This window comes from Anguilla rostrata, chromosome 16 (assembly GCF_018555375.3).
Source record: "Anguilla rostrata isolate EN2019 chromosome 16, ASM1855537v3, whole genome shotgun sequence".
In the NCBI taxonomy this organism is placed as follows: domain Eukaryota; kingdom Metazoa; phylum Chordata; class Actinopteri; order Anguilliformes; family Anguillidae; genus Anguilla; species Anguilla rostrata.
This window is the reverse complement of record NC_057948.1, coordinates 34048814-34064184: the sequence shown is the minus strand read 5'-3', so window position 1 is coordinate 34064184 and position 15371 is coordinate 34048814. Positions and strand designations below refer to the sequence as shown.

General features: G+C 54.9%; 1 protein-coding gene across 1 annotated transcript in view; it reads right to left on the bottom strand.

Annotated features, from left to right (window-relative positions):
- The window catches only part of lrp5 (low density lipoprotein receptor-related protein 5), an 83778-nt gene that overhangs the window by 38765 nt on the left and 29642 nt on the right, over positions 1-15371 (bottom strand). The window contains exons 6-9 of the mRNA XM_064311964.1: positions 13655-13786; positions 8082-8170; positions 7533-7840; positions 6178-6349 (exon numbers count right to left, since the gene is read on the bottom strand). Of these exons, the coding sequence (XP_064168034.1) occupies positions 6178-6349; positions 7533-7840; positions 8082-8170; positions 13655-13786 (701 nt within the window). The remainder of the gene's footprint in view (positions 1-6177; positions 6350-7532; positions 7841-8081; positions 8171-13654; positions 13787-15371) is intronic.

Genomic DNA, 15371 nt, shown 5'->3' with positions numbered 1-15371 from the left:
ACGCCTCGCTTTGATTCCATTCAGTCCTCCGCATTTTCCCCCGGACTTCAAACGCGCGGCAAAGAAAGGTTTCTGACTGGGCATGGAAGAAATATTTTGAACTAAAGATGCCCCCCCCCCTCCTCCCTCCTCCCTCCTCCCTCCCCCCCCACCACCTTTGAAAAAGGAGAACAGAGTGCCATTTCAACAGAAGAAAGATGTCAAGAACTAAACATCCCCATCCCCGGCTGAGCAGATGGTCCTGACACAGATTCCCTCCCGTTCCGCAACTTTTTTTTTAAAAAAAAAGGAACGTGGTCTTGTGTTCCCCCGTCCTGTCCCGCACGGTCTTACACATTCACAATTATGCAGATCCGCTGGACACATATGGCACCCAATCAAGGGAAACAACAAACCCGCCAGCGAGCGTCAGAGAGCACCGCACGCGGAACAAAAAAAGGGGAGGGGGGGGGGATTCTGCATTACAAACGACACATCAGTCAAATGAGTTATCTTAAGCATCTCGCTGGGGCGGAGGGAGGAGGAGGAGGAGGAGGAGGAGGGGAGGGGGAGGGAATGGGGAGGGGGGGGACCTGCCGGCAACATCAGAGGGATCGAGGAGGGGGCGGAAAACGGGAGGATAGGATTCCTCGACAAAAAAAAAAAAAAAAATAAGGAGGAAAAGGGGGGAAAACAGAAGCGAGAGAGAGCGGGAATAAAAGCGCACAGTTCCTGTGCTGTTTAAGAAAATCCCTGCGATCGCGGGCGCCAGTAACTCAGCCGTCTCTCAGCGCGGGGGGAGATGAAAGGGGACGGGCTTCTGGAAGGGGCTCAAAACCTAAGCTCTGAGCTGCGTACAGAGACGGCTGTGCACTCAGTCAGCGTTTCAAAACTTCACTTTAAACGCACGCACATGCACGCGCACACACACACACGCACGCACACACGCACACACTATACACACACACACTATACACACACACACACACGCTCGCACGCACGCACACACACACACACGCACACACACACAGTCACACACACACACACACACACCACCAGCCACACCACACTGCACGCACCACCACGCACACCACACGCACGCACACACACACATCACACACCACCACCACATCACACCACACACCCACACGCACGCACCACGCACACGCACACACACACAGCACACACACACCACACACACACCACACACCACCACACACCACACACACGCACGCATCACGCATCAGACACACACACACACACACACAGCACACACACAAACAAGACACACATCACCACACACACAACACACACACACACACACACACACACACCACACACACACACCACACCACACACACAAACACCCAAACACACACACACACACACACACACACACAGACACACACACACACACAGTCAGGAGTAGAGGAACATGCTGCAGGATGGCAGTAACATTTTCCAGTGAGAAGAAAAAAAAAAACCTTTTTCAAGAAGGTCTCCTTTCACTGACACAGAAAACCAGGAGCAAGAAAAGACGGAAAGAAAGGAGAAAGGAGAAAGAGAAAGAGAGGAGGCTGAGAGGAGGTCTTCAAAGCCTCCAGACTTCTATTAATAACCATTCAGGCAGTGAATGGGCGCATTCCAAATGACAGAAGGCACTTTCAAAACCTTTCATTCAGCACCCAATGTTGGTTTCATCGCGAAAAAACGCCACTTCCCCCCGCCGCCCTCCCCCCCTTCTCCACCCCACCACCCCCCACCTCCATCCACAAAAAAGGTAAACAGTAACATGTAAATGACTACTTTACTCCGCAGAATAAAATTAGGGTTGAATCACTGAATAGAAAGGCGGCAGCGGGGAGGGGGGGGAACCTAAAAAGAGAATGCTAACCAAAAAAAAAAGAAAAAAGTCATTGTGTAGAAATCTTTAATCAGAAATTACGGCCGTTCTTTTTGTTTAATTAAAAGGGGGATAGAACAGCAGGATTTCGCCCCATTAGCACTTCAAGCAGTTTCTTTTTCTCCCTCCTCCAGCATAAAGTGTGTCTGTGGAATGAGGCCCCCGTCCCATTAGGGCACTCTAAAGCCCCCCCCCCCCCCCCCGAATAGAGGAGAGGCCTGAAAACAGCACTCAGCTGCTTGGGGTGGGGGGGTGGGGTGCATCTGGAGAGAGAGAGAGGGGGCCCCCGTTGTGGCCCCTGGACGGCCCCCTCATTGTGCCGCAGAGAGCCGGGGGTCACCCCAAAATGGAGTCACCCCCTCCCTCCCAGCGGGTCAGCTCCGTGGCAAAATGCAGGGGGGGTAGCTCCCTACCGCGGACACCCCCCCCCCCCCACCTTTTGGCAGTTACGTGCACCAAGTGGCCCAGACTCCCTGAGCGAGCGGTCTGAGAACACCCCCCCCCCCGAATGACCCCCCCCCCTGACCATCACACAGCACTGAACCAAGCAAAGACCTCCTCAGACTGTACATTACTGTACATTAAGCTCTTATGGACCACCTCTGCATGTAAACACATCACGGTCTCTTATCATAAACAGGAAAGCAGAAACAGCTCTGGAAAAGAGCTAAAAAATGTGCATATTTACATTTTAAAAAGTAGCGGTTAATCTGTAGGTCATTTTAGGCACTTTGCACACAAAAAAATGCTTTCCGTAAAAGCCTAAAAACCTACGAGACAAAAGTGTTTTAAATAAATAAATTTTAAAAAAAGTTTCTGAAGCGAAATCCACTTGCGGTTTCGAAACGAGGCACAGCACAAACGGATTAGCACTCGGACATCCCAAACGGACAAAGAGCCCTTTCTGCGTCTGTTTGCCCCGGGATCACTTCCTGTGGGAGGGGGGGTAACGGGAGGAAGCCGTCGCCCTGTTCAGAGGCGCTGCCGACCCCCAGACACGCAGAGAACTGCTTCAGACGGGGCGGGGCGGGGGCAAGGCGGGGGGGGGCAGGGGGGGCATTGGGGGGAAATACATATTTCCCTGCAGCTGCAGAGGAGAGCCAGTATCCCCAAAAAGGGGAGGGGAGCGTGGGGGGGGGGGCACAGTGTTGCACGTGGACACAACCAGCCCCCCTGATTGAGTATAATGTCTCTGCAGGAGGGTGGGGGGGGCAGCCTAATCTCTTTCAGCCTTGCCTCATTCAGCCAGCCCCCATTAATGAAAATCAACAGCCCCAACCCCCCACCCCCACCCCCACAAAAAACCCTCTCTCTCTCTCTCAGACTCTCTGCTCAGCTGGCAAAAGGGAGCCTTACAGGTAAAAAAAAATCAAGCTAAAAAAACACCTTCCCCCCCTTTGCTCCCTCACTGCCCCCTCTCCCTGTTCCTCAGTCAGGGGCGGTTAATGTTTTTAGAGGCTGTGAACAATGTTCCCGCTGGGACGGGGGGGGTTGCGAGGGGGGGGCCCTGGGGTACGCTGTCACGCACAGCGTTTGACGGACCCCGCCAAATGTGCTCCAGAGAGCCCAGCGGCCGGCCGGGCGGACCTGCACCTCTGACTGGGCCCTTTGTGCTGCCCCTGCTAGGGCAGATGGGAACGGTCTGGAGTGGGGGGGGGAGGGGGGAGCCGCCGTTCTCCCAGCAGGAAGCCAAGGAATGAGAGCAAGCTGTTAATGGGGGGGGTTCAAATTGCTCAACTCAGACTTTTTCAGACTCACCCCCCCTGCCCCCCTTGTCCCCCCCCCCCCGTATTTTTCACCTGCAGCTCATTTGCCCTGATTTCTCTCCTACAGAGAAACCTCTACGAGCCTGCGAAGAGCGAGCATCACAGCCAATCACAGAGCACCGCAGGACAGCACAACACAACACATAAACAACCACAAAACAGACAAAACAGATTACAGGCTAGGAAAGTCACATTTTCTTGTATACTTAATCAATGACAAGTTGTACAAACTAGGATTTTTGTCTCAAATGCCACCTTATTGAAAACTTAAGAGTATAAGGGTAGGGGTAACTGTGGACCTCCTGAAACCTTAATCCCACCCCCTCGTTCCTGACTCCACCCACTCACTCCTGACTCCGCCCACTCACTTCTGGCTCCACCCACTCCAGCCCACCCCACCGGGACCCTTCCTGTCCTTGCAGGGTTCCTTTCTGTAGTGCACGATATCAAAGACTGCTTTCTATTACTTTACGACTCCGAGATTCGCCTTCGATTTCACGTCAACAAAACCGCAAAAACGTGCTTTCATTTCATATCCTGAAACAGGATCCAGGGTTTGAATGCAAGGGCCATATTTTTCGTTTATGAGTGAAAAGGGTTTTGATTTTCTACGGAATGTGTGTAGGCCTATATATATATATATATATTACAAAAAAGAAAGAAAAACATTCCATTTTCCTATCGACCACAAACACACACACACAGAATCTCATATTTGGACATCCTTGGATCAACAGACCAAAATGAACACACAGAGAAATTATGTCTGACGGCTCATGGGGCGATAAACAGCGCTTCTCAAACATTCGCGCTCCATTTGGAGACAGCGAGGTGACTGCGGTTGTGTCGAGCGAGGGGCGGGAGAGGGGCCCGGGTTCGAGCAGGGAGAGGGAGCGCACGGCGGCACAAAATGGCTTCTCCCCTCAGACGGGCTGGGCTGGGCTGGGCTGGCGAGAGCATGTGGTAATGAGCCGTCCAGGGCGCCGTCTGTACCGGAGGAGCCAGGGAGGCGATCGCAGGGGGGAGAGATGGGCGAGGCGAGCGAAGAGAACGGGACGATGGGGGGGGTTTCCCAAAAAAAAATTTTTTTTAAAGGCAGGGAATGAGTGTCCCTGTGTGTCTCCTCCTTTTGGGGGGACTCCTAAGGGGTTAAACGTGCCTGAGATTACGTAACCCGCACCCCCCCCCCCCCCACCCCCGCCCCGGAGCACGTGACCCGCTGAAGTACGGCCGTCCCGTCGCGGTACTCCAACACCCTGAAGCGTGTTCGTACAGGTGAGCCCACATTCACCCTCTGCGCCGAAAATCCCGTCCGCCCCGCCGTCCCGCGACTCGGGGGAGCACGACGCGCCTCCAGAACAGGGCACACCCCCCCCCCCTCCTACCGCCCCCCCAAAACTTTAGGACTGCGCCAAAAATGAATAAAATAAATATATTTATATACACACATGCATCTGTGTCTCTGCTCGTCTTGCTGGAAACAGAGGCTAGCAGACAGACCGGACAGACAGACCGGACAGACAGACCGGACAGCCAGACCGGACAGACAGACCGGACAGACAGACGGCCTCTCCCTTCCTAACGAGGACACCAGATGGTTTGAGGCGGAAGGTTCCGCGCCCCCCGGAACGGGAGCAGGCGAAATGACCCAAACCCAAGCGGGCCTGCGCCGGGACCAGGCCTCGGATTCCAGCAGAGCAGGACAATCCCAGCGCACCGCAGCGACGGACGGGCGCGTCACCTGACCAGGTGTTGCGTAACCGCTAACCGAACCGCTAACTGTCCTGGTGCCCGTTCACGCCCCCCCCCCCCCCCCACCGCCCCGCCCCCCCCGCCGGTCAGATCAGTCCGAGGTCCGCGTCTTAGCTCCTTATCGAGGAATGCGGAACGGATGCCTTTCACAACAGGCACCGCGCCCTTCAGGCAAGATAAACGCACTCTCCGCCACACCAAATGTAAAAAAAAAAACAATTTAAAAAAGAGAAAACAAAAAACATCTGCCAACCAAGCACAGGCGCTTACAAACTACCACCTGTAGGCCCTCATGCTTTGGGGGGCAAATATGGAGGGGCAGCAGAGCAACAGATGAAGGAGGGGGGTGGAATTGTGTGCCAGAAGGGGGGAGAGGGGAGGGGAGGGGACGGGGGGGGGGTGAGATGGGCGGCCGGGGCTCAAAAAGAAGGAAACGTTCAATTTCGCGGTGAGCAGGCGGCGGCGGTTCCAGCCCTCGGCTACACGAGCAGCCGGTGCCAGACCTCTGGCTACAACATGGCCGCCGTCCAGCGCCGGGCCTGCCGGGCAGCGTGCCCCAGCTCCTCCCCCCCCCCACCCCCCCACGCCTGTGGGCAGGGAGGCGATGTCACCTTCCCCCAATTTAGCAAACTGGCACCATTATTACGAACAAGGAGGACAACCCATCAGGGTGCACAACCCACACCCCCCCACCCCCAAATCCCCTAAACTTTGCCAGCCCCCCCGCCCCCTTACCACATAGCAATATGAAGCAGTAACTGCACTGTGTTCCTCTACCTCAATTTTGTCGGTCTTGGCGTCGCCCCAGTACAGCTTGCCAGCCTCGTAGTCGATGGCCAGTCCGTTGGGCCACCCCAGGGAGGAGTTGAGCAGGACGATCCGGTCCGTCCCGTCCAGGTTGGCCCTCTCGATCTTGGGCTTCTCACCCCAATCCGTCCAGTACATATAACTGTGTGAGAGAGAGGGGGAGAGAGTGAGACTGTGTGTGTGTGTGTGTGTGTGTGAGAGAGAGAGACAGTGTATGTGTGTGAGTGTAATAGAGAATGTGATAGTGAGAGAATGTGTGAGATTTTTTATAGTGAGACAGTGTGTGTGTGTCTGTGAGAGAGAGGGAAAAAGAGAGAGAGAGAGAGTGTGTGTGTGTGTGTGTGTGTGTGTGTGTGTGTGAGAGAGAGAGTGTGTAACAGAGAATGTGATAGAGTGAGAGAATGTGTGAGAGAGTGAGTGTGTAACAGAATGTGATAGAGTGAGAGAATGTGTGAGAGTGTGCGTAAGAGCATAATACAGGGAGTGATATATTGCAAGCAAGAGAGAGAGCGCGAGAGAGAGAGAGAGAGTCGCTCACTAAGGTCCACTGAGAAACACAGAGAACAGGCCCGTATGATATTCGGGGGGTGGGGGGGGGGGGGGGGAAGATGCGGACATGACTGTGAGAGAGAGAATCTAAAATATGAAAAAAAAAAAAAAGCTTCTTCTTGTGTGGTCTGCACTGTGACCGAGCGAGTTAGAAAACTGGGTCACGGCAGAAAAGCTAGCACGCGCAGTTAGCAGCGCGCGATGAAGGTCGAGCGCACGGCCGCCGCGCTGAAGGTGCCCGGCGTTGCGTGCTTTCCAAGCATTAGCACGCGCTAGTAAACACTACAGCTCATTAAGCACACAGTTCAATGATTAGGGCTGCGGCGGTAAAACCCGCGAAGCCGCCCGTAAAAACAAATAACGACCAGACGCTGAAGACGCTGAAGGAGACGCAGACCCAGCGGTCCAGCTCCAGCCGAGCGGTGCACGTGCCAGGGACCGTAAAAACCAAACCCAACGCCAGCAGAAATTTGTGTACAACCTGGGGTGGGGGGTGGGGGTGGGGGGGGGGGCACAAAGGCCGTCTTGATGGGGGAGCGCTTTGATTAATTTAAAATGTTCTCTGGCACCCAACAACACAAAAATGATCAAACCCCTAAAACAGTGTTAAAGCTGCAGACGCTGCGGCCCTCCAGGCCTGGAGTTAAACTTGCAGACGCTGCGGCCCTCCAGGACTGGAGTTAAACCTGCAGACGCAGCGCCCCCTCCAGGACTGGAGTTAAACCTGCAGAGGACTGGATTTCGTGATCTCCGTTGCAGAGAGAGGGAGCACTCACCCCCCGACGGGATCCAGGACGATGGCCCGGGGCTCCTCCAGGTTTTCGGACACCAGGATGCGCCGGGACGTCCCGTTGAGGCGGGTGACCTCGATGCGGTCGGTGCCGGTGTCGGTCCAGTACAGGTTCCGGGCCACCCAGTCCACGGCGATGCCGTCGGGGTGATTGATCTCCGTGGTGACCAGCGTCTGGGCGTCGCTGCCGTCGATGAGGGCGCGACGGATGGCCTTCACCTCGTCGTCGGTCCAGTACACGTACCCCTCCACCGGGTCGTAGTCGATGGCGATGGCGTGCCGGATGTCATCCACCTGCATGACATCACATTACATCACATGACATCACATCCATTCAATATATTACAGGCATGTAGCAGACGCTCTTATCCAGAGAGACTTACACAACTTTTTACATACCATTTACATCGCATACATTTATACAGCCGGGTATGTACTGAAGCAATGCAGGTTAAGTACCTTGCTCAAGGGTACAACGGCAGTGTCCTACTGGGGAACTGAACCTGGTTGGGCAGGTAGAGTAAGAGGTCGTTACCTGCAGGACGATGTCGGTGAAGTCGGGCAGGTCCAGGGAGATCCGGCGCAGGTCGGTCCGGCGGGCCAGGAGGAGGACCTCTTCTGCCCCTGAGGGTCCAAGAGGAGGGCGTTAGCGAAAAACGAAAAATATGCCCTCAGTGGAGTGCTGGGCTAGGGAACAATTCTACAGAGCAGGCAGACGGGTCTGCTATGGAATCTGGACCATTTCAGTTGCCAGCAAGTCCTACGGGCCTGTACACAATGTCTCATCGCTCACCAGCGCCCCCTCTGGTGAACTGGATGACTGCACGTGCACAGGCGGCACATGAAATCTAAAATTGAGCGGGGGGGAGGGGGGTTGCAGTGGTCAGTCGGCCAATCCAAACCGAGAGAGCAATCTTTAAAATGCATTCATTCCATTTTATTACCCAGAATTAGCAAATACTTGTGGTTTGTCAATGTCCCCACAGTGGTGTCCATGTACTATGTAAAAAAATAAACCACAAGCATCGCAGGCCAAGAGATTTTTCAGGAGGGGGTGGTGGGGGTGGGAGGGGGGGCCTGCTGGTGGAGATAAACGTAAAATAAGTATAAGTTGATCACAAAGAACCAGAACCCCCCAGAAGTTGTGCAATGCAATGTGTTGCTGCCACAGTGCATTGCAGTACTGGCACTAACACGTGCACCAGCGACCCCTGCTGGTCTACTGGCCGCCTGCACGTCCCCGCGTTGAACTGCGCTTGAAGAGTCTTCCTCCGACTCACGTCTGTGTGAAGCTGAAGAGGGGCACCGCAGCGTGCTTTAGAGGACAGCACAGTGCGGTCCGCTCTCCCCTCAACCGATGGCAGAGGTCACGCTAGAGGTCGCGCCGCTTCAAAAACACTACCGGGGCATTCCAAAAAATCGGAAACGAATTAGGGTATAAAAAAAAACCTTTTCTATTTCTAATAAACTTCAGAACGTATTTTGCGCTGATCTGCGCGGAGAGCTTCAGCTGGCGGGGGGGGGGGGGGGGGCGCGACCGCAGGAGCAGAAAACATGTGCAAATAATTCCCCGGCGCAGTCATGTCAAACACGCACGGGAACACGCTCAAACACGTTCCCCACTTCCACCCGCCCCCCCCCACCCCCGCCCCGTTGTCGACGACGACGGGAACGCCGCTCGGCGGAGGTGGGAACCGGCAGCCGCTCCGCAGAAAGAAGCTCGCCTTTTGTGAGGACAAATCCGCAGACAATACCGGGACCTGCCGGACGGCATTCCTCCGCTCGGGAGAAAACCGCCGCGGGTCCGTCTTTATCGAGCCCGGCGGCCGACCGCGCTGCCGAGAGAGAGCACTCTCACACCGACTGACTCACGCCAGACGCCACCCCCCCCCCCCCTTCGCCCACCCCCACCCGGTTTAAATAGTATAACAGCCAGTCAAAAAAAAATTTAATGTTCTGCAATTTTTTTTCTTCCAACAGAGTCAAGCTCCGTAGAGGCAATTAGGTCTGACTCTTGTCCCTCTCTCCTCTCTTCCTCCTGCTCGTTTTTTCATTCGTTCTCCTCCTCCCAAGTGTTAGCGATTCACGCTCTGCTGCTGAAGAGACCAGCTTTCCATAACCGAGGGGGCCAATCAGAAGAGACGCGGTGGAGAGATGGGGCTCCTTCTTGCCTGGGTGGGTGCGTGTGTGTGTGTGTGTGTGTGTGTGTGCGCGTGTGTGTGTGTGTGTGTGTGTGTGTGTGCGCGTGTGTGTGGCCGGGCGGGGGGCTGCTTGATTCTTTTGTTTTTAATCTGTCCCCCCCGACCCACTTTACATCTGACAAGTGACAAGATGTCTGGGAGAAGGAGAGAGAGAGAGAGAGAGAGAGAGAGCGAGAGAGAAGAAAACACAACGAACGTCTTTAATTTACCCACCCAAGCTAAACAAATGAAGGACGGACGGGGAAATCACTGGACTGGTTTAATCCTGACCCCAAATCCCCCCCCCCCCGGAATACCCCCCTGCTCCCACACACCCCCCCCCTGCTCCCACACACCCCCCCGCCCCCCCCCAGAGGTCCTCTAATCAGGGAGCGATACAATGGGGCATTGTCTTACGGGGGGTTTAGTCTGTCCAATCTGTGGGAAGCCCTCTTAATCCCCGCGGCCGCTCAGAATATACGCGTTTCTCTATCGGGGGGGGGGGCGGGGCCGGCCGGTGACCCCGCCCCCCCCCGACGCGCTCTCGCGCACGCCACGCGTCCCCCACACCGGGCCCGCGTCAGCGTCCCCGAAACCGGCGGGCAGAAGAATGCGCCCCATTGTCCCCCCCGGACCCTGGGAACTGGGCACCTCCGAATTCTGAGAGTTATAAAACGCGAATGGAACGGGGAGGGTTCTGCCTTCTTGGAAAAGGACAGTCCCCTAGCACCCCCCACCCCTGCACCCCCACGCCCTTAACTAGGACAATGGGGGGGGGGGGTCTGTACGGAGAGGAGGGAAAGCAGAAGGGCTGGGAAAAGGAGAAAAGCCCCCCCCCAAAAAGAAGAAAAACTAAAGCTCAAGAGTAACCTCAATTTTAGGTGGGGGAGTGGGGGGGGGGCACTTAATGCCTAACCCATTGTTTACTCTACCAGGGGCTATCCACACGGAAAATAGCCACTTAATAGACACACATTCAGGTTGGGGGGGTGGGGGGCGAGGGGGGAGTGGTGTTTACACAATCAACAAAAGACACCATTCACAAATTCCAAAGGAGCAGGTCTTTTTTTTCCCCAATTTTTGTCCAAATAAATTTCGTTACTACCTTTATAAACAAATGATGACTGCGCAAAGCTGTGAGCTCATTAATCTCGGGGCGGTCATCGATTCGGGAGGGAGAACGGGGTCCCTGAGGACTCCAGTCTGGGGGGGGGGGGGGGGGGGAATGTAAACAGTCTCACAGCAAGTCAAACAACCAGGTTTCAACCCTGAGGACAAACGGAGAGGGCATCTCTGCACACACACACACACACACACACACACACACAAGTGGAATGGGTCTCTCTGAACACACACACACACACACACACACAAATGGAATGGGTCTCTCTGAACACACACACACAGAGTGGGCATCTCTGAACACACACACAAGCACACACACACACACACACACACACACACACACACAGAGTGGGCATCTCTGAACACACACACACACACACACACACACACACACACACACACACACACACACACACAGAGCGGGCATCACTGAACACACAAACGGAACGGGTCTCTCTGAACACTGAAACACAGCAGGCATCTCTGAACAAACAGGAGGACGGGTAATTGGTGTGTCCCTGAGTTAGATTCTGCGGTGGGGGGGGGGGGGGGCTGGGGGGAAATGGGGTCATGGAGCAGGGGGCCCTGACCTTAACCCAAAAAAACAAACATCCCAAACCAAGCAGCCCTCTACTCTGGAGGAGAGGTGACTAGGTAGAGAGGTGGAGAAAAAAGAGAGAAGGTTAGAGGGGTCGCGGAGGGGTCGAGAAGGGGAGAGGGGAGAGGGAGAGGGGTAGAGGAGAGAGGGAGAGGGAGAGGGAGAGAGGTAGAAGTGGAGAGGAGGAGAAGAGGAGGGTAGAGGAGAAAGGGAGAGAGTAGAGAGGAGAAAGGGAGAGGGGTAGAGGAGAGAGTAGAGTAGAGGAGATAGGGACAGGGAGAGGGAGAGGTGGAGAGGAGGAGAAGAGGAGGGGAGAGGAGAGAGGGAGAGAGTAGAGAGGAGAAAGGGAGAGGGAGAGGTGGAGAGGAGGAGAGGAGGAGAAGAGGAGGAACGAGGAGAGGCACAGCCCTGGCAGAATCCGTTGTTTTCACAGGTGGTTTTTTGGGGGCACTCCTGGGGCAGGAGGGAGAGGGCGCACGTGTTCGCCCGGGGGACCCGGCGCGGAGAGAAGCATTCCCCTGCTCCGGGGCACGGGCTTCACCCGCCGAAAAAAAAACCGCCAAGGCTCGGCACCGTCCCGGCGGCGGCCCCCCCGGCACAGAGATCGGCTCGGCTTACACCCCCGCCCGCCCGCCGAAACGCAGGCCTGGGGGCCCGCTCTGGAGCTCCCCGCCCTCGGTACCGCCCTGTATTTATTATTAAACGGGGTTCTGTAAGCGATCCTGGCGGGGGCGGTAGAGGAGAGAGGGACAGGGAGAGCGGGGCGGATCCTGGCCCAGGACGGCCCGGCGGCAGTCCGCAGCGGGGGCGTAGAGACCGACCGGAACTCCACGCGCGGACCGGGACCGGCAGAGCTCCCGAGCCGGGAGACAAAAGGGCCGACTGTGCGGGAACGCCAGGCAGCGGCGAAACCGCGGCTGTAACGCGCAGGGGGCGGGGCTATAACGCGCAGGGGGCGGGGCTATAACGCACAGGGGGCGGGGTTAGGAATTCTGCCGCTCGTGCGAAAAACGTGAGAAACCTCCGAATGGGAACAGCGAGCAGAAAAATTTTAAAATGACACGACCGTGTCTCTCGCACGGTCAGGGGACGCAAATTCACTAAAAACAACAACTCCCCCCACCCCGGGCCTCACCCCCACCCCTGTCCTGTTTGGCAAATGCAAAAAGGTTGATGTGCAGCCAGAGTATGTGAACTGGCAAACTTGCTTTGTTGACAAAAGAAAAAAAAAAATAATAAAATAAAAAGAAAATCAACAAGTTTGAAAAAGTGAGACCTGCCGATGGGGAGGGTTCAACATGGCTGCCGGCGTATCGCGAGGCTCTGAGACCTGGGGGGGTTGGGGAGGAGGGGGGGGGGGGGTTGGGGGGTTAGGGGGTGTAACTGAATTGGCAGTGAGCAGCAGAGGAGATGGTCCAGTCAGGAGCGTGGTCTGTAGAGTGGACAGTAGAGCGGCCATCAGCAGGAGATTAAGCCCGACAGCCTCCTGCTTGTGAGCGCACTGCTGGAGATTCGCGGGAGAGAAGCAACGGCAGCGTTACTCTCCCCACAAACATCTCAATTCACAGCACTGCCGGGGGAGGGGGGGATGGGGGGACGGGACGAAAATCCAATTATATGCCTCATTAGTGCGGACGTCACAATGCAGCGAGTGTACAAGGCAAGAGGATTCCATTTCCCCCACTAACCCTACCCTCCTCTGTCTATTTTAAGAGTTAGGATGATGATATTTCTTTGTTTTTTTTTTTTTTGGAGAAATAGTTAGAGCAGTTGGCCTGATTTTAATGAGTGTTGCATGCTAGCCCTCAAACCGCCATCTAAAATGGCGGCTTAATTTCTAATGAGCTGCAAAGTGAAAGAGAATCCAGGGAATGCCAGAAATTTCCGCTGATTAGGTTCCTGACCATACGGGTGGATTTCTGGGTTCTGGTTTCTGACCGTAGGGTTGGGATATCTGGTTCTGGTTCCTGACAGTACGGTTGGATTTTGTGTTCTGGTTCCTGGCCTTAGCATTGGGATATCTGGTTCTGGTTCCTGACAGTACGGTTGGATTTTGGGTTCTGGTTCCTGACCGTAGCGGTGGGATTTTGGGCTCTGGTTCCTGACCGTACGGTTGGGTTTTGGGTTCTGGTTCCTGACCGTAGTGTTGGGATATCTGGTTCTGGTTCCTGACCGTACGGTTGGATTTTGGGTTCTGGTTCTTACCGGGCCGGCAGTTCTTCCCGTCCTCCTGCAGCTGGACGCCGGTGGGACAGGCGCATCGGTAGAAGGGCTCCAGCGGGGAGAGCAGGCACAGGTGGGAGCAGCCGCCGTTCCCCTCGCTGCAGGGCGTCTGAACTGGGGGAGAAAACACACGTATACACACACACACACACACACGCACACACACGCACGCACGCACGCACGCACGCACACACGCACACACGCACACACGGCCACCACACACACACACACGCACGCACGCACCACGCACGCACACACGCACGCACGCACACAGACGCACAAACACACGCACACAGAAAAACACAAACACACACGGTTATACCTCAGACCCTGTCATTACACACACCCACACATTGAAAAACTAATACTACTGACTTTAATGCACCACATGAATCTCACATTAACCAGTAGGGAAGAGCGTTATATATGGAAATAATGATTATGGAATGGAGCTTAAGAGTGAGAGGTTGCAGGTTTAAATCCCAGGTGGTCCTCTGCAGTGGCACCCTTGAGAAGACACTAGAATTACTCCAGGAAAACATCCAGCTGTATAAATGGACTTCACATTTTAAAAAATTTAAAAAAAAGGAAGCTGAGTTTGCAGCGGTGGGTGAAAGGGTTCGCCACAAATGCCGAAACGTAGCCACGATTTCCCCTCCTTGCGTACAAACGCGCACACCGCTGGTTCTTACTGTTGCCTACGGCAACAGGTTCACACAACAATATACAACCCAGTAAAATCATTTTACTTCAACGCAAGGGCTGCAGTTCAGTCAGCTCTCCTGTAGCAGAGAGGGAGGCCTGCCAGGACCTATGCAGATAACCACCAACGCCAAGAGAAACTCAACAGCACAGGACGGGGAAAACATTCAACGTATGAAAAATGGAAACTTCGCCACAAATATTTGGAGGTGGGCGGCAGCGGGGAGGAAAAGTGGGAAAAGTAAAAATATGTTCCATTTTCAGCCAACTTAAAAAAACATTAAGGGGGGTGTTGAGGGGGGGACTGTAAGATCACTCTAATTCCTGACCTTGTTTGGAGTTGAAAACAGGGCCTTAAAGCAGACACAGGTGTTTTACAGCTCAAACTCGACCCTTCCCGGAAAAATGAAATGACTGCGGGAGATTTATAAAGAAAAAGGTTTGCAGTGGGTGCGGAACTTTTTGGGCCCCCCCTCGCCCCCACACACAAACCCCAACCCCCCCCATCCCCGGCGCCCCCCCCCCCCCTGACGGGGCGATTTACTGCGTGCCACACGTTAAATGTGCAGCCTTCTTGCTTTTCGCCAGGATTCCAGAGCGATGTTTGTTTTTCCAACTTCAGCGGTGACAGATTTAAGACGAGTGGAAGGAGGGGGGGGGGGTGCGGTTTGTTATAGAACAGAAGTCGCCCCCACCCCACCCCACCCACACCTCCACCCCAAACCCAAGACCACCCCGGTCCACACTCCCCTAAAGGCTCCACCCAGGAGGCAGCATCCAGGGAACTGCCAGTCAGCTGCATTTGCTACCGTAATAATTAAATTTAATTATCTTGCCATTTTCCAATCAAAGCTTGGAGCTGCAGCTCTAAAACTCATGGCTGCCCGCAGCTCGAAGCTTGCCCATAATCCACCGCACTTCTTAACCCAAACGCCCCGGTGAGTCCATGTTCGCTGCTCCAGTAACGAGGCCGCTAAAACGAGCGTCGCTAAACGGT